Source organism: Eretmochelys imbricata, chromosome 9 (assembly GCF_965152235.1).
Source record: "Eretmochelys imbricata isolate rEreImb1 chromosome 9, rEreImb1.hap1, whole genome shotgun sequence".
Taxonomy (NCBI): Eukaryota; Metazoa; Chordata; order Testudines; family Cheloniidae; genus Eretmochelys; species Eretmochelys imbricata.
Window position 1 is genome coordinate 55514165 of NC_135580.1, and position 18018 is coordinate 55532182.

At 47.2% G+C, this 18018-nt stretch overlaps 1 protein-coding gene across 8 annotated transcripts in view; it reads left to right on the forward strand.

Moving 5' to 3' along the window:
• Window positions 1-14216, forward strand: part of PASK (PAS domain containing serine/threonine kinase) — a 52079-nt gene extending 37863 nt beyond the window's left edge. For 6 of the 8 annotated variants that reach the window (XM_077825825.1, XM_077825824.1, XM_077825827.1 and 3 more), the window contains 2 exons: window positions 10992-11138; window positions 11968-14216. In XM_077825825.1, the coding sequence (XP_077681951.1) occupies window positions 10992-11138; window positions 11968-12146 (326 nt within the window). In that variant the 3' untranslated portion in view covers window positions 12147-14216. Of the gene's footprint in view, window positions 1-798; window positions 1315-10991; window positions 11139-11967 lie in introns of those variants that run through there. The other 2 variants (XM_077825828.1, XR_013347059.1) reach the window with 2 other exon arrangements.
• Window positions 14217-18018: the final 3802 nt, after the last annotated feature.

The window sequence follows — 18018 nt, forward strand, 5'->3', positions numbered from 1 at the left end:
AGCTGTCCTGGATGTACTCCCAAAGCCTTTGCAAAAGGTTTCTGGGGAGGGCAGCCTTATTGCGTCCTCCATAATAGGACACTTTACCACACCAGGCCAGTAGCTCGTAGTCTGGGGGCATTGCAAAACAAAGCATGGCAGCATATGGTCCTGATGTTTGCTGGCATTCAAGCAACAGCTGTTCTTTATCTCTCTGTGTTGTCCTCAGGAGAGTGATATCATTCATGGTCACCTGGTTGAAATAGGGTAATTTTATTAAGAGGACATTCAGAGGTGGTCGTTCCTGCTGGGCTGTTTGCCTGTGGTTGAACAGAAATCTTCCCTGCTGTTAGCCACACGGTGCGGGGAGGGGTGAAGCGATCATCCCAGAGAATTGGGTGTGGTGGGGGGGAGGCGGGCGGTTTAGTTGGGTTGTGCTGCATGTTAACCCGAAAACCGCAGACCCTCCTTCTAAATTGCCAACCCATTTTAAATGGCCAACCCAACGTCTGTTTGGTATGGGAAATGAGGGCGCTGCTGTTTTGAAATCATTCCCAAATGTTATGAAGGTTAAAGAAGCCAAAAGACTGTGGCTTACCATGGCTACCTGCAAGCTGAATTCTGTTGCCTGCCAGCCCTGCGTGTGTGATCTCTCACACCAGACCGGCAGACCCTCCATATAAGAGGCAAAATGCGACCTTGTATCGAATGCACATGTGCTATGTAATGTTAACAGCAAGGTTCACCCTGAAAGAGTCTATCCATTGTTATCTAGAATGTCTTTTTAACTACTACTCTCCCTTTTTTTTCCTCCTGCAGCTGCAAATTGTTCTCTGAGCTCATGCAGTCCTCCCACACTGAAAGAGCCCAGCAGAATGCGAGGAGGCAGACAGTGGTAGAGTCCAGGACGGCACAATATAAATGCGAGGATAGGTGGCGGGTTGAAGATGATAGATGGTGTCAGCTTGCTGACAGAAGGCAGGAGTCAATGCTGAGGCTACTGGTGGATCAAAGTGATATGCTCTGCCGTATGGTTGAGGTGCAGGAAAGGCAGCATGAGCACAGACTGCTGCTACATCCCCTGTGTAACCAACCACCCTCCTCCCCAAGTTCCATAGCCTCCTCACCCAGACGCCCAAAAACGTGGTGGGGGGGTCTCCAGGCACCCAACCACTCCACCCCAGAGGACTGCCCATGCAACAGAAAGCTGGCATTCAATAAGTTTTAAAGTGCAGTGTGGCCTTGTCCTTCCATCCTCCCCGACCCCTCCTGGACTACCTTGGCAGTTATCCCCCTATTTGTGTGATGAATTAATAAAGAATGCATGAATTTGAAGCAGCAATGACTTTATTGCCTCTGCAAGCGGTGATCGAAGGCCGGAGGGGAGGGTGGCTAGCTTACAGGGAAGTACAGTGAACCAAGGGGCAGAAGTTTTCATCAAGGAGAAACAAACAGAACTTTCACACCGTAGCCTGGCCAGTCATGAAACTGGTTTTAAAAGCTGCTCTGATGCACACTGCGCGCTCCTGTACTCTTCTAACCACCCTGGTGCCTGGCTGCGCGTAATCAGTGGCCAGGCGATTTGCCTCAACCTCTCACCCCACCATAAACGTCTCCCCCTTACTCTCACAGAGATTGTGGAGTGCACAGCAAGCAGTAATAACAATGGGAATATTGGTTTCGATGAGATCTGAACAAGTCAGTAAACTGGGCCAGCGCGCTTTTAAACATCCGAAGGTACGTTCTACCACCATTCTGCACTTGCTCAGCCTATAGTTGAATAGCTCCCGACTACTGTCCAGGGTGCCTGTGTATGGCTTCATGAGCCAAGCCATTAAGGGGTAGGCTGGGTCCCCAAGGATAACTATAGGCATTTCAACATCTCCAACAGTTATTTTCTGGTCTGGGAAGAAAGTCCCTTGCTGCAGCTGTTGAAACAGACCAGAGTTCCTGAAGATGCGAGCATCCTGTACCTTTCCAGCCATCCCACGTTGATGTTGGTGAGACGTCCCTTGTGATCCACCAGTGCTTGCAGCACCATTGAAAAGTACCCCTTTCGGTTTATGTACTCGCTGCCTTGGTGCTCCAGTGCCAAGATAGGGATATGGGTTCCGTCTGTGGCCCCACCACAGTTAGGGAATCCCATTGCAGCAAAGACATCCACTATGACCTGCACATTTCCCAGAGTCACTACCCTTGGTAGCAGCAGCTCAGTGATTGCGTTAGCTACTTGGATCACAGCAGCCCCCACAGTAGATTTGCCCACTCCAAATTGATTCCCGACTGACTGGTAGCTGTCTCGCATTGCAAGCTTCCAGAGGGCTATCACCAGTCACGTGTGAACTGGGAGGGCTGCTCTCATCTTGGTATTCGTGTGCTTCAGGGCAGGGGAAAGCAAGTCACAAAGTTCCATGAAAGTGCCCTTACGCATGCAAAAGTTTCACAGCCATTGGGAATCGTCCCAGACCCGCAACACTATGCGGTCCCACCAGTCTGTGCTTGTTTCCCAGGCCCAGAATTGGTGTTCCACAGCATGAACCTGCCCCATTATCACCAAGATGTCCACATTGCTGGGGCTCGTACTTTGAGAGAAGTCTGTGTCCATGTCCTTATTACTCTCCTCACCGCTCTGCTGTTGCCTACTCGCCTGCTTTTGCAGGTTCTGGTTCTTCATATACTGCTGGATAATGCGCATGGTGTTTAGAATGGTCATAACTGCCGTGGTGATCTGAGCAGGCTCCATGCTTGCCGTGGTATGGCGAGAGCAGAGTGGCAGTGGAAGCGGTGGGTGGATGATGATGCTGACAGCAATATGGCGCCCGCACAGAAAAAGGCATGAAACGATTGTTGGCCATTGCTTTCACGGAGGGAGGAGCACAGGGTAGGCTGGCAGCAGACAGTACAGTACAACTGCTAGCTGTCATAGTCTCCTGGGTGCTCACAGTGCTGCTGGCTGGGAGAGCAGCCTGATGCAGAATGGCCCCCTCAACGATTGAATTTACAACCCTGGTTTTAGCAGACCAGTGCTCAAACCACAGAGCTATCCCTCTGCTGATATTCCAGGCAAGACTGAATCTCCATTAGACAAAACTTAAAGAAGAGAATGACCTGAGTCACTCCCATTTATGTCCAGGCACCCCTGACAAATCTCACCAAGGTCTGCCAGGAGCACCCATGTCTGCCCAGGCGCCCCGACCGACCTCACCGAGGCCAGCCAAGAGCACCCAGGAGACGACGAGGACAGATACCAGTCGTAATGCACCATCTGCTGCCACAAGGCAATGAGTTGCTGCTGTGTAGCAACGCAGTCCTGCGTCTGCCAGCACCCAGGAGACATACGGTGATGGTGAGCTGAGCGGGCTCCATGCTCGCCGTGGTATGGCGTCTGCACGGGTAACCCAGGAAAAAAGTTGCGAAATGATAAACTGCTGTTGCTTTCATGGAGGGAAGGGGGGGTCTGACGACATGTACCCAGAACCACCTGCGACAATGTTTTTTGCCCCATCAGGCATTGGGATCTCAACCCAGAATTCCAATGGGCGGTGGAGACTGCGGGAACTGTGGGATAGCTACCCACAGTGCAACACTCCGGAAGTCAACACTAGCCTCGGTACTGTGGACACACTCTGCTGACTTAATGGTCTTAAGTGGGGACACACACGATCGACTGTATAAAATCGATTTCTAAAAAATCAACTTCTATAAATTTGACCTAATTTCATAGTGTAGACATAGCCTTGGTAAAGCATTTGGTCAGCGTCTTGAGAAAGGAATGTGCAAGTAATGCCTAATCAAGAAACAACTGACAAAAAGAGACGGAGTACTTGTGGCACCTTAGAGACTAACAAATTTATTTGAGCATAAGCTTTCGTGTGCTACAGCTCACTTCATCGGATGCATTCAGTGGAACTTAACTGACAATGGATCTTGGAAGACTCCAATCCACATAAGCTGTCTTCCTGGGGACGTGCAAGGTAGCATGTAAGCAATGGCTGCCACCTGTAAAGAACTGAGTCATGCATGGACATGTGACTTGCCCATATGACTCCAAACTCCATTTTGCTGTAATTTTCCACAGTAATAACAAAGAGGTGTTCTTACACCTGGAAATGACTATAAAAGGCTGATGCCTCATCTCCATCTTGTCTTGAATCCTGCTTCATACCTCTGAAGGGTCTTTGCTACAAACTGAAGCTTTAAACAAAGGACTGAATGACCCATCCCAGCTGTGGATGTACTCCAGAGACTTGATTTGAATCTGCAGTTTATTTCATCACTGCTACAAGCCTGAACCAAGAACTTTGCCATTACTGTATGTAATTGATTCCATTTAACCAATTTTAGCTCTCATCTATATCTTTTTCCTATTATGAATAAACCTTTAGATTCTAAAGCAGTGGTCTCCAAACTTTTTGGATCGCACACCCCTAGAGCCAGCTCTAGGGAAGCAAAAAAAAAAAAAAAGAGGAGCTGCCGCTGGCGTGCCGCCGAGGAATCAAAGATCCAGGAGCGCTGCTGCCACCATGCCAGCGGCACTCCTTCAGCGGCACTCCTTCTGCCGAGCACCCCCAGGGATGGTCTTGCGCACCCCACTTTGGAGACCACTGTTCTAAAGGATTGGCAACAACGTGATTTGTGGGTAAGATCTGATTTGTATATTGACGTGGGTTTGGGGCTTGGTTCTTTGGTATCGAGAGAACTTCTTCTCTTTTACTGGGATATTGGTTTTCATAACCATTTGTCCCCATAACGAGTGGCACTGGTGGTGATACTGGGAAACTGGAGTGTCTAAGGAAATTGCTTGTGTGACTTGTGGTTAGCCCGTAGGGTAAAACCAAAGTCCTCTCTGTCTGGGTGGTTTTGTTTGCCTTGGTGTGCATAGAAACCCCAGCCTTGGGCTGTAACTGCCCTGCTTTAAGCAATTTGTCCTGAATTGGCACTCTCAGTTGGGTCCCATCAGAACCAGCATCGTTATACCCTCTGTATCCCATCCCTACAGTCCAGCGTGTATCTATCACTCCTCCCAGTGTAGTGTCATCTGCAAACTTGCTGAGGGTGCAGTCCACACCATCCTCCAGATCATTAATGAAGATATTGAACAAAACTGGCCCCAGGACCGACCCTTGGGGCACTCCACTTGATACCGGCTGCCAACTAGACATGGAGCCATTGATCACTACCTGTTAAGCCTGACAATCTAGCCAGCTTTCTATCCACCTTATAGTCCATTCATCCAGCCCATACTTCTTTAACTTGCTGGCAAGAATACTGTGGGAGACCATATCAAAACCTTTCCTAAATTCAAGGAATAACACATCCACTGCTTTCCCCTCATCCACAGAGCCAGTTATCTCATCATGGAAGGCAATTAAGTTAGTCAGGCATGACTTGCCCTTGGTGAATCCGTGCTGTTTCTGATCACTTTCCTCTCCTCTAAGTGCTTCAAAATTGATTCCTTTAGTACTGAGGTGAGGCTGACTGGCCTGTAGTTCCCAGGATCATCCTTCTTTCCCTTTTTAAAGATGGGCACTACATTAGCTTTTTTCCAGTCATCTGGGACTTCCCCGGATCGCCATGAGTTTTCAAAGATAATGGCCAATGGTTCTGCAATCACATCTGCCAACTCCTTTAGCACCCTCGGATGCAGTGCATCCGACCCCATGGAGTTGTGCTCGTCCAGCTTTTCTAAATAGTCCCGAACCACTTCTTTCTCCACAGAGGGCTGGTCACCTCCTCCCCACACTGCGCTGCCCCGTGCAGTAGTGTGGGAGCTGACCTCGTTCGTGAAGACAGAGGCAAAAAAAGCATTGAGAACATTAGCTTTTTCCACATCCTCTGTAACTAGGTTGCCTCCCTCATTCAGTAAGGGGCCCACACTTTCCTTGACTTTCTTCTTGTTGCTAACATACCTGAAGAAACCCTTCTTGTTACTCTTAACATCTCTTGCTAGCTGCAACTCCAGGTGTGATTTGGCCTTCCTGATTTCACTGCTGCATGCCTAAGCAATATTTTTATACTCTTCCCTGGTCATTTGTCCAATCTTCCACTTCTTGTCAGCTTCTTTTTTGTGTTTAAGATCAGCAAGGATTTCACTGTTAAGCCAAGCTGGACGCCTGCCATATTTACTATTCTTTCTATACATCGGGTTGGTTTGTCCCTGTAACCTCAATAAGGATTCTTTAAAATACAGCCAGCTCTCCTGGACTCCTTTCCCCCTCATGTTGTTCTCCCAGGGGATACTGCCCATCAGTTCCCCGAGGGAGTCAAAGTCTGCTTTTCTGAAGTCCAGGGTCTGTATTCTGCTGCTCTTCTTTCTTCCTTGTGTCAGGATCCTGAACTCGACCATCTCATGGTCACTGCCTCCCAGGTTCCCATCCACTTTTGCTTCCCCTAATTCTTCCCTTTTTGTGAGCAGCAGGTCAAGAAGAGCTGTGCCCCTTGTTGGTTCCTCCAGCACTTGCACCAGGAAATTGTCCCCTACACTTTCCAAAAACTTCCTGGATTGTCTGTGCACTGCTGTATTGCTCTCCCAGCAGATACTTGGGTGTTTGAAGTCCCCCATGAGAACCAGGGACTGTGATCTAGTAACTTTTGTTAGTTGCCTGAAGAAAGCCTCATCCCCCCTGGTCTGGTGGTCTATAGCAAGCTCCCACCACGACATCACCCTTGTTGCTCACACTTCTAAGCTTAATCCAGAGACTCTCAGGTTTTTCTGTAGTTTCATACCGGAGCTCTGAGCAGTCATACTGTTCTCTTACATACAGTGCAACTCCCCCACCTTTTCTGCCCTGCCGTCCTTCCTGAACAGTTTATATCCATCCATGACAGTACTCCAGTCACGTGAGTTATCCCACCAAGTCTCTGTTTTTCCAATCACATCATAATTCCTTGATTTAACCATTGCCAACCAGTATTGTTGGCTTAAGAGATCTTGCTGGTAACTTCCTCGCCTCAGTGGGGCCCTTAGGAATGTGGAGGGTGTTTGTTTGCATTTGTAGCTTCAGAATTTGTTTCATGATCTGGACTAAAAGAAAGATATTGTTCATCTTGCTTCCTGGTGGAGGTGTTGAAGAGAACAAGCATGTGGTGGGTTGATGCATCTTTCATCAGCAACCTCTCTGTAGGTGATCTTAGGAGTCTTGTAGTCCCATAAAGAGCCTCTATAGCTTTGCAGTTAGGAATTTCTTGGTGTTTTCCCTAAGCCACTGGTATATGCCCTGGAAAGAAAAACAAATATAAGACCTCATTTAAGAATGTCTAGAAAAGGACTGGTCTTGGAGTGGGTGGGTGCCCACGAGGGGCACCAAAGTTATAAAAGGAATGGTGTCCAAAAAAAAGTCTTCCATGCATAGTCTGTCTGTCTGTTTCTTTCTACCTCTTTCTCCCCCCCCCCCCCCCGTGTCTTACCTCTTTTCAGTTTGCTATTTACACAATGTGGAAGGCTTAAATCATTCTCCAAGCCAAGCAAACACAGCCCTAAGTGAATGAAACAAGACAGAGAAATCCTGACAGTAAGGCAGAAGGGCTGGAGGGATCTGGGGTTACAATTTTACCTACTTATGGGTATTGAACCTAATTTACTAAGGGTATATCTACACTGACAGAGTTACAGCGCCGCTCAGAGAGCACTGAAGGGAAACCGCTCTTGTGTGTTCACACTGTTAACTGCCTGTGCAATAGCGTGTTCACAGTTGCGGTATTTGGAATGGTGCACTCTGGGCAGCTATCCCATAGAGCATCTCTTCCTCTTCTGCCACTAAGAGTTGTGGGAAGGCAGATAGGGTCGTGGGGCATCCTGGGTCCTGTCCCAATGCCCTGTGATACATTGCTTCACATCCCAGCAATCCCTGTGCTTCCCTCCGCATTTGGCACCATCTTTCAACGGTTTGTGTACTGCGCGCTCTGCCTCTTTGGTCTGCAGGAATGGATCCCACGCTGTTGACCGGTATGCTGCTCGCTCTAACTAACACGTCATGAGTGGCAGTGGAGTTATTCCTTAAACTACAAAGGCGAGGGGAGTGCAACGTTGATCTCGCCACGCATAGTAGCTGTGACACGAAATTGCTTGTGGCATTCACGGAGGTACTGACCACAGTGGAACGCTGCTTTTGGGCTCGGGAAACAAGCACTGAGTGGTGGGATCACATCGTGATGCACATCTGGGATGACTAGCCATGGCTACAGAACTTTCAGATGAGGAAAGCCACATTCATGGGACTGTGTGGTGAGCTCGCCCCAGCCCTGTGACGCAAGGACACGCGAATGAGAGCTGCCTTGCAGTTGGAGAAGTATGTAGCGATTGCACTGTGGAAGCTGGCTACTCCAGACTCCTATCGACGGAGTGGGAAAGTCTAACCATTGGACTCGTGTTGATGGAAGTGTGCAGGGCCATTAATCGCATCCCGCTCCGAAAGACCATGACTCTGGGCAACGTGCATGACATTCCAGATGGCTTTGCACAAATGGGCTTCCCTAACTGCGGAGGGGCGATAGATGGCACACACATTCCAACTCTGGCACCAGACCACCTAGCCATCGAGTACATTAATCGGAAGGGGTATTTCTCAATGGTTCTCCTGGTGCTTGTGGATCACCATGGGTGTTTCACAGACATTAACGGAAACTGGGCTGGAAAGATGCATGATGCACACATCTTTCAGTGCACTGGCCTGTTCAGGAAGCTGCATTCAGGGACTTTCTTCCTGGACCAGAAGATCACCATAGGAGAAGTTGAAATGCCCATTATGATCCTGGGAGACGCCCCGCCTACCTCTTAATGCCGTGGCTTATGAAGCCATACATGGGGCACCTTGACAGCTGTAAGGAGCAGTTCAACAACAGGCTGAGCAAGTGCAGAATGACTGTTGAGTGTGCTTTTGGCTGTTTAAAGGCCCGCTGGCGCTATCTATATGGGAAGCTGGACCTGGCTGATGACAACATTTCTATGCTTATAGCCACGTGGTGTACTCTCCATAATGTTTGTGAAGGGAAGGATGAAAGCTTCACTCAAGGCTGTACTGCTGAGGCTCAGTGCCTGGAGGCTGAATTTGAACAGCCAGAAATCCGGGCTATTAGAGGGGCGCAGCACAGGGCCATAAGGATCAGGGATACCTTGAGGTAGCAATTTGAAGCTGAAAGCCACTAATATTTGTTGCTATGCTTGGGAGTGCAGTGCTTATAATGCTAGGAGGTGATTGTGATTGATGCAGACGATGCAATATGAAGGCTTAAGATAGTTGTCTGTTCTTTGCAGGGCTCTGTTTCCTTTCAATTAATAGAATAAAGATTGCTTTCAAACTAACACAATTCTTTTGTTAAAAAACAACAACCAGAGGAGAGGTCAGTCAAAAAAAACACATCAGCACTGAGGGGTGTCGGGGAAGGGAAGGTCACAGGAGAAGGTGGGGTCCTGGGATGGTTAAAGATTTTTGTATGTCCAGGGATCATAACCAACTTTCTCCTTTGGAGTACAGTGCAGCGGGTACTGTACTTTAGCAGGGCCAAACTGCAGGGGGATGGGTGCTGAGTGCAGTGGGTACTGGGAGTCCGTAGTGCTGGACTGTGATGAGGGAGGAATGGAATGCCGCGGGTACAGACTGGAGCCAGGAAGTTGATCAGAGTTGGCGGCATCTGGGGGACTCATGAGAGAGAGTTTTGTGACAGCAGCTGCAGGGGAGGGCAGGCGCGGAGCTGCTGGGTTTCCAGTGCTAGTATCACAGTACAGTACATGCCTGAAGCATGTCTGCTTGGCGCTCCATAATCTTTAAGAGCTGCTCCGTGGCTTCATTCTGATCTGCCGCGTTCTCCTTTTGGTCTCTCTTCTCGCTGTTCCGCAACTCCTTCAATTCCTGTTTTTTGTCTGCGGAGTGCATCATAACATCATGCAGAAAGCCCTCTTTAGTTTTTTGTGGCCTCTTTCTAATTCTGCTCAGCTGTTCAGCCAGCGATAAAGAGGGAGGCTGGGCTCCCAAGGTCATCTCTGTGAAGCCAAAACGCAGCATTTTACAGAAGCAGTATTGTTTGCAACACACAGAACACTGATACAGTGATTTAAAACATAGCCACTATTCACATACCTGTCACTAATTGGCTGACTCCAGGCAAGCACACATGAGCCAAAAAAAACCCCCAAAATGGTGAGTAGCCTCAGGGGCAGGGTAAATCAGTGTTCCTGGACTCTACTGTATACTGGGCACATGGCTCTTCGGGAGAGTCAGCACTGTAGAGGGAGCCTGATAATCATTCCTGTCCCCACATTTTCCACAGGCTGTGTTCATTATGGAAGATATCTTGCTGCTGAGGCTGAGCAGGGAATCAAGGGAGGGTCTTCTCCAATCCTTATTGAGGTTGCAGGAAGAAACCATCCTGATGTGTAGAAAGAATAGTAAATATGGCAGGCGACCAGCTGTGCTTAGAGACATTAGAGGATTGGGCCAAAAGAAATCTGAGGTTCAACAAGAACAAGTACAGAGTCCTGCACTTAGGACGGAAGAATCCCGTGCACTGCTACAGACTTCAGCGGTTTCCAAAATCAAATCCACTTACCATGGGCCTCCTTTCCTGTTCGTGCTTCTCCAAGATCTGACAGCTGTGCCTGGCTAGCCTCCTCTGGGGTAGAAAAGAGCTCCTAGAGGCATGCATCGCTATCCTCCGAGTCATTCTCTGCCTCTGGTCCCCCTCCACATCCTCATCCAAGATTTCCTCCTACTGGCTCGGTCGACTGGTATGCGAGCCACAAAAGTATCCACAGTGGCTTTTGCAGTGGAGGTGGGGTCACTGCCAAGTATTTTAACGACAAAAAGTGCGGGTATGGACAGCACTTTGTTGGCGGGAGAGCTCTCCTGCTGACAATGAGCGGCTACACTGCATGCTTTATAGTGGTAAGGCTTTAGCGGCACAGCTGTGCCACTCTAAGTTGCGCAGTGTAGACATCACCTAGGACAAAGACAAAGCCACACCTATTATTGTCTCTAACTTTATGTATATATATATTTTTTTTTTTTTTTGCTCAGCTCTGATGGTTCTGGTGTCTGGGCTCCTGCAAGTTGCTCCAGAGCAGCGCACAACCCTGGAAAACCTAATAGAGGATCCTTGGGTGCTGCAGCCTGTGAACTTGGCTAATTATACGTGGGAAGAGGTGTATGTCTCGGCCAGGCCAGGTAAGACATCGTTCTGAAAATGACTCCTTTCCCCACCTCTCCCCAAAGTATCTTTTGAATAAGATTTTCAAGAGGAGGTGGAAATGTGAATAGGAGTTGTGTGGCGGTTACTCTTGTGATTGTCTCAAATATGGCTGCTGTTGATAGATGGACTTCTGCTAAACACTTGCCAGTGAAATCCTAAATGGTGCAGACTAGGTACAGTCATCATGTTAGTGGAATCTTGGCTGGTGTAGAGAAGATAGTGTAGTGGGGAAGCTCATATAACTAGAATCATAGCTGGTATTAGTACAGCTCTAATAACTAGGCCATGTCAGTTGGCAGTGCTTTAAGATAGACCTTAGTTCTTACAGAGATTTGGCTCCTACCTGCTTCCTGACTGCAGATTAAGGCTTAGTTTCTGGAATCTGTGCATCTGTGTTTGAGATACATGTTCATAGGTGCCGATTCCATGGGTGCTCCAGGATTGGAGCATCCAAGGAAAAAAAAAATAGTGGGTATTCAGCACCCACCAGCTACAGCTGTTTGGCGGCTGGTGGCGAGGCTTGCTGGGAGGGCAGCGAGCGGGCAGAGGCCTCACAGAGGGGACAGAGGAGGGGGTGAAAAGAGTCAGAGTGGGGTGGGGCTTTGGGTGAGGGGAGGAGTGGGGGCAGGAAGAGGCGGAGCCTTGGGGAAGGGTGCAGTAGGGGTGTGTATTTAGGGCCGAGCAGGGGTAGAGCACCCCCAGGGAAAAGAAAAACTCATCACCTATGTACATGCTGGCTGATAAACAGTGTTTATGGCTCATCCCTAAATTCCTGTTCCACCCTTTGTTTTTCTTCCTCCTCAGAAAGCAATAATTTCAGAAATCACTGTATTGAGCACAGCCGCAGAGCCAGCCAACCAGCTCTTTGGTTGCAGAGTGAGCAGAGACTGAGCCATGATGCCTGTGACAGTGAGCTCATAGATCCCCAACTGGAAGGAACAGCCACTGCTTTGGAACAAGATCTGTTGGCCTGTCTTCAGTGATAGGACTGACATGCGGAGGACGCATATTGCAGATTTCCCCACCTGCTGGAGAACAGCTCCCTAGTCATCATCTGGACAGCAATTACTGTCCTCCCAAGAACTAAAAGAAGCTTCACATTAAGCACTTCTGTTTTAACAGACAGATCAACCTTGGGTACTAGAAGACAGGAGTTGCTCACTGTTGAGAGAAATCTCTCCGCTGGTACACCATTGCTTCATGTGCTTACTGTAACAGAGGCCTTTGATATGAAGGGGTTTGATAGTCACGTGAAAGAGCCAATCTTTGACTTCAGGCTGATCCATTCTAGACTCTTAAATGCAGAAGCTTTTCACTTTCTCCAGATGAGCTTTTCTGGATATCCCTAGCACTGATTGGATCCAAATGTGCCTTTCTTTTCTTACTGTCCTTGAGCCATCAGCACTTCATCTGGACAGGTCCTGTGAGCCTGAGACGTCTATCATGTTGATGAAACAGAATCCAGCAGTACACTTACCCATCTGACTTTAGGATTTGTCTTCCTAGTGTAAAATTGAGTTCTATTCAGGAGACCACCACACACTCAGATACAGTTTCTGGTCTGGCCCAAACCTCTGCTTATCTGAAACTGCAACTCTCCCACCAGTAGCTGTTTGGAAGTAAAATTAGCTCAGGCCAGGAGACTGCAGGGCATGCGCTCTTCCCAAGAGTTGGAACTCTGGTTGAAATCCTATTCTTGTGAACGAGGCTTGGCACAGTGGTTGCGGATGAGCCTTCCTGCAGCAATTGTTAGAATGTGGTTTGAGGCAAGCATTCTCTTGCAAATGGAAAGACTACTTTTGCTACTATCTGTTGCTTAGCTCATTCACATCTAGAATCTGGAGTCCTAATGTTTGCTGATTGAAGCTGAGGATGGAAAGTACCCCAGCTGATCATCATCCTCTGCCACTGTAATGGCAGTGGGAAGCTGAGTCAGCCCCTTTTTCAAGGGGCTTGGATTTTGACAGAATCCATATTGAAAAAAACATACAGTGGAAAACCCCAGTGTGGTCAGTTGGTTTTGATTTTGTTTCTCTGTTTAATAGCACTTGGTTCAGGAATATGAGCGTGTGGTGGTGCTTTTCTCTCGACAGAAAGACTGAGATGTCAAGCTTAGAAATTGACTTACTTGGTTTGTAGTTCTCTTGTAAATCTTGGTTTAAGGATTTCAGAAATGCAGCTTGGTTTGTCGAGTGATCCATGCTGCATCACAAAATCAAATCAAGCCTGAATGCTTGTTTATTGCTCTGTAAACAAGGTGGTGGGTGCACACGCTGAAAAGAGATTGCGTGAATGGCTTTGTCTAGGGCAAATGGCACGGGGGCCTCAATAATATAGCTCCATCAGTCGAGTCTTTTACTGAACTAGACTTTTTTCTTAATTCTCTTTTAATTTTTTGTCTAGGCCTAGGTCACACTTCCTCAGAGTGACCTCCCAGATTTTGGCTGTGCTGCAAAATCTCACTTATACCTTCTCCCCTCCATCCTCCCAGGAGCTGTCATTCTGTAGATAAAAGAGCGAGAGAGAGTATTTAAAGGACCTGATTTTAGTGCACTGTGTGTGGAATTGGATACAAAAGCCCAGGGCAGTAACAGGATTTATACATCTAAATACGTATTTGTTGATGCTGTATTGCAGTACATAATTCCAGTGTTATGGGACTGGCTTGCTCACTGAACTCTGTATAGCTGCCCTCACTAATAGATGTTTCATGTATGATGCTGCAGGTTTGAACGATTCTGGACACGTGCGCACACAAGATGTGCACACAAATGAAAGGTACAAGAGAAACCTCACTTGAACCTTGTTTTCCTGTAGCAAAATCACTCTGTTTACACTGACTGCAGCTGCATCTAAAAGGTTTCTTCAGGAAAATCCTATAGCCAATGTGTGTCTCTTAATCTACTGAGTGGATTACATTTTAAAATGTAAAGTGAAGAAATTTTAACACCCTGTTTAGTTTTTTGCAATATATTTTTATTTGCTATGTTTTTATCCAAATTGTACTGTTTCACTGTTTCCTAAAAGTGAACAGAATAAACATTTTAGTTCTTAAAGTATCTCTTTGGTTGTGTCTTTCACTTGTGTTGCTGTGTGAACTGTTGACTTACGATGAAAGGCTTGTTTCCTTTAAAAATAAATAAATAAAGATAGATATAGATATATATATAGAGAGAAAAAAATATATATATAAAATTAAGCCTGGTCTTCTCTTTCCTCTTTTTGCCGGAGGACTCCACTGGCTCCTCACTTGGAAGCTTTTAGTCCTTAATTTGTAGGGACCCGAGATGTTAAATTTAAGGTTTGGGATTTTTTTCTTCCTTCTAACAGAGAGCCTGGTTTTAACCAAAATACAAATGTTGAAACATGCAGAATAAAAATTACTTCCCCTCTCAATTCAACCATAATTCCACTTGGTATCTGTGATGTCATAAACTTAATAGTTCTCTAGTCATCCATAGACTCTGCCAGGAAAAACTGGTTAGGATAGATCTGAATTTCTAGATTTATAATCTTTTTTCCAAGACTACCTAAAAGGTTAAAGAAACAAAAAGCTCTCAGTTCCAGTTGTCATCTTTGTCATGTGTGACTTTGTTCTGTGCACTCTGAACTGCTCAGAAGTCCACAAATAAGAGGGTTTAACTTTTAGCCTGAGTATGACACTGAGGTTGGACTGCCTTTGGTTCAGAAACCCTCATTAGGGAACATTCAACTTGGCCATTCAAACGAGGCTATGTGTAATGTGGCTACTATGTTTATAGATATTGGTCACATATTAATATTGCTGCATTGATTTCTGATGACCCTCGTAAAAGATGTTATACTCTGGCTCAGACATACCCTCAGTACTGGCCAGGCCAGACTCATGAAGAATTTCTGGCCATGCTTACTTATTGTTTCCTGTAGTTTCCTTTGCAGGTCAAATTTAACAAAGAGCTGAAAAAACTCTGCAAAGCTCCACTTGATGTTCAATTGCTGCTTGAAAGAGGAAAGTCCAAAAGTTATGGAAAAAGAGTAAGTTGTGCATGAATGAGGAGGGTGCGGTGTAGTGTATGTGTAGCCATGTACTATGCAAAGTCAGCTATGAGGATAGTAGAAAAGCAGCTGTGTTGGAGTTGAAAAATGGAAGAGTTAGAGCTAAGACCATCTATGGCCATACCACTTTGAATGTCCCTGATCTTGTCTGGTCTCAGAAGTCAAGCAGGATTGGGCCTGGTTGGTATTTGGATGGGAGATTGCCTAGGAATACTGGATGGGTAGGCTTTTGCCCTCACTTTCATAAACTGCATGCACAGCCACCTCTCAATCCTATTTTTCTACCTCCCAAGCTGTTTGGATGTTTTCCCTGTCTCCTGTGATTTCCAGTTGAAAGCATCTGCCAACCTGCATACAGAGCTGGCAATCACACCTGCTTCCAGATGGCAGTGCCTTGTCGAAGAGAACACGACAATTCCTCTCTTCTGATTCCCCGTAGATCAGGGCTGCCCAGGAAAGGACTTCATGTTGAACCACTTTCTGCTCCATCTCCCCCAACTGTGGTCCTGAAGTTCCCTTATTCTCTCCTCTGGGATGGTGATAGGAGTTTGGGGAATGAAGGTGGGGGTCTGCAGTGTGAATGGTGTGTACGGAGCAGTGTGGGTGAAGGATGTGTTAATGCTGCTCACTTCATTCCCTCCATAATTAATTGTGTGGTGAACTATGCACATGAGGGGGCTGCTGCAGTGTGTGTAAATTAGGGTGGGGAACTGCAAATAGTACTAGTTGTATGTGAGAGGGAAAACACTGCAGCAGTATACAAACAAGTGTGTCTGTGAATTGTAGGAGTGGGAGGGGGGTCTCCACTGTATGAGCAGGGAGGGGTCTATCACGTTACCTCCTTGGGGCAGTTAAAGTCTCCTTGTCTGCAGTGCCCCACACAACACAGCTTTGCTCCTCTTTTCAGGATTTCGGGCACTACCCCAATGGAAATAATCAGTGTGTGGGGATGAACTAGGTGTGGTGGGGCTGAGGAGGTGCAGCATCCGTGAGAGAATTGTGCGGGATGGGGATCTGCACTGTTGGTGGGGGGAGTTGTGCGTCTAAATTGTGTGAGTGGGGGGTCTGCAGTATGAGAATTGTGGGGAGGGAAGGAATTTGGGTGTGAATTCTGTATGGTGGGAGTCTGCAGTGTGTGTCAGTGTATGTTAATTATAGGTCAATGGAATGAGCCGCATTGTATGTGTGAAGTGGGGGTGAGGGTGTGCAGTGTGAGTGTGAAATTTGAGGAGTGGGGAGATTCAGGTGGTTCTAATTAAAGGGGCAATGTGTATGTGATGGAAGGCACAAAAACAATACAAATAAGTGAGAATTTTTGGAGGTAAGTAGTGTTTGAGGAATGCATTTATGGAGCAAATGAATTGCACATATTATTGTGCATATGAATTGTCAAGGTGGGGCTTACTTTGTGTTGGGGATGATGGGTCTGCAGTGTGTGTCTGCATATTGTCCATGTGAGGGATGTGTTAATTATGGAGAGAGCAGTGTTGATTATGTGTGTATCCTGTATTAAATATAGAGGGTGTGCGCTGGTTTTCCCTTCTCCCCTCCCACCTGCTCAGTGTAGCCATGTTGTGTTGAAGAGTCTGTCTTGCTCAGTGTTTGTTGCTTTAGTTGGTTCTGGCAGGGAACTGGAGTGAAGAGCTCAACGAATAAGATAAGGAGTTGGTGCTGCTGCAGTTGTGAAGCGTGTTGTGCATGGTAAGCGAGGTAAGGAATGTGGAGAGGTTGTGGGTAAGGAGAGGACATGTGAGTTGTGTTCGCGTGGAGTGAGATCCTGTGCTGTGTGAGCAGCAGCTGGGGGTAGTGATGAGGCTGAAAAGGGGCCTAGTTGGAGATGTGAATGCCCCTGTTCTTGGAAGCTAAGCAGGGTCAGGCCCTGATTAGTACCTGGATGGGAGACTTACCTGCTGGGAATACTAGGTGCTGTAAGCTTTTTGCTTTTCCTTGTTGCGATCACCTGCCCAGGCTCTCCAACCTCTTTTCTAACTGAGTTGAGTTATGTATTAAGTGTCTTGCTCTAGTACTAGGAGCCCTATCCGTAGACCAACTTTCTTCCCCATCTTCTCCAATTCAGGGACAGCACTCAGTGCCTGCCATGCTGCACAGAGAGCTGGAGCTCACACCTGCTCCAGGATTGCACCCGCTGCAGGAAAACAGAAGACTTTACTGAATATAGAGTCTCCTGCTCCCTGTCAGCTCATAGAATCATAGAATATCAGGGTTAAAAGGGACCTTAGGAGGTCATCTAATCCAACCCCCTGCTCAAAGCAGGACCAATTCCCCAACTAAATCATCCCAGCCAGGGCTTTGTCAAGCCTGACCTTGAAAACCTCTAAGGAAGGAGATTCCACCACCTCCCTAGGTAACCCATTCCAGTGCTTCACCACCCTCCTAGTGAAAAAGATTTTCCTAACATCCAATCTAAACCTCCCCCTACCGCAACTTGAGACCATTACTCCTTGTACTGTCATCTGGTACCACTGAGAACAGTCTAGATCCATCCTCTTTGGATCCCCCCTTCAGGTAGTTGAAAGCAGCTATCAAATCCCCCCTCATTCTTCTCTTCTGCGGACTAAACAATTTCGGTTCCTTCAGCCTCCCCTCATAAGTCATGTGCTCCAGCCCCCTAATTATTTTTGTTGCCCTCCGCTGGACTCTTTCCAGTTTTTCCACATTCTTCTTGTAATGTGGGGCCCAAAACTGGACAGAGTACTCCAGATGAGGCCTCACCAATGTTGAATACAGGGAAACTATCATGTCCCTCGATCTGGCAATGCCCCTACTTATACAGCCCAAAATGTCATTAGCCTTCTTGGC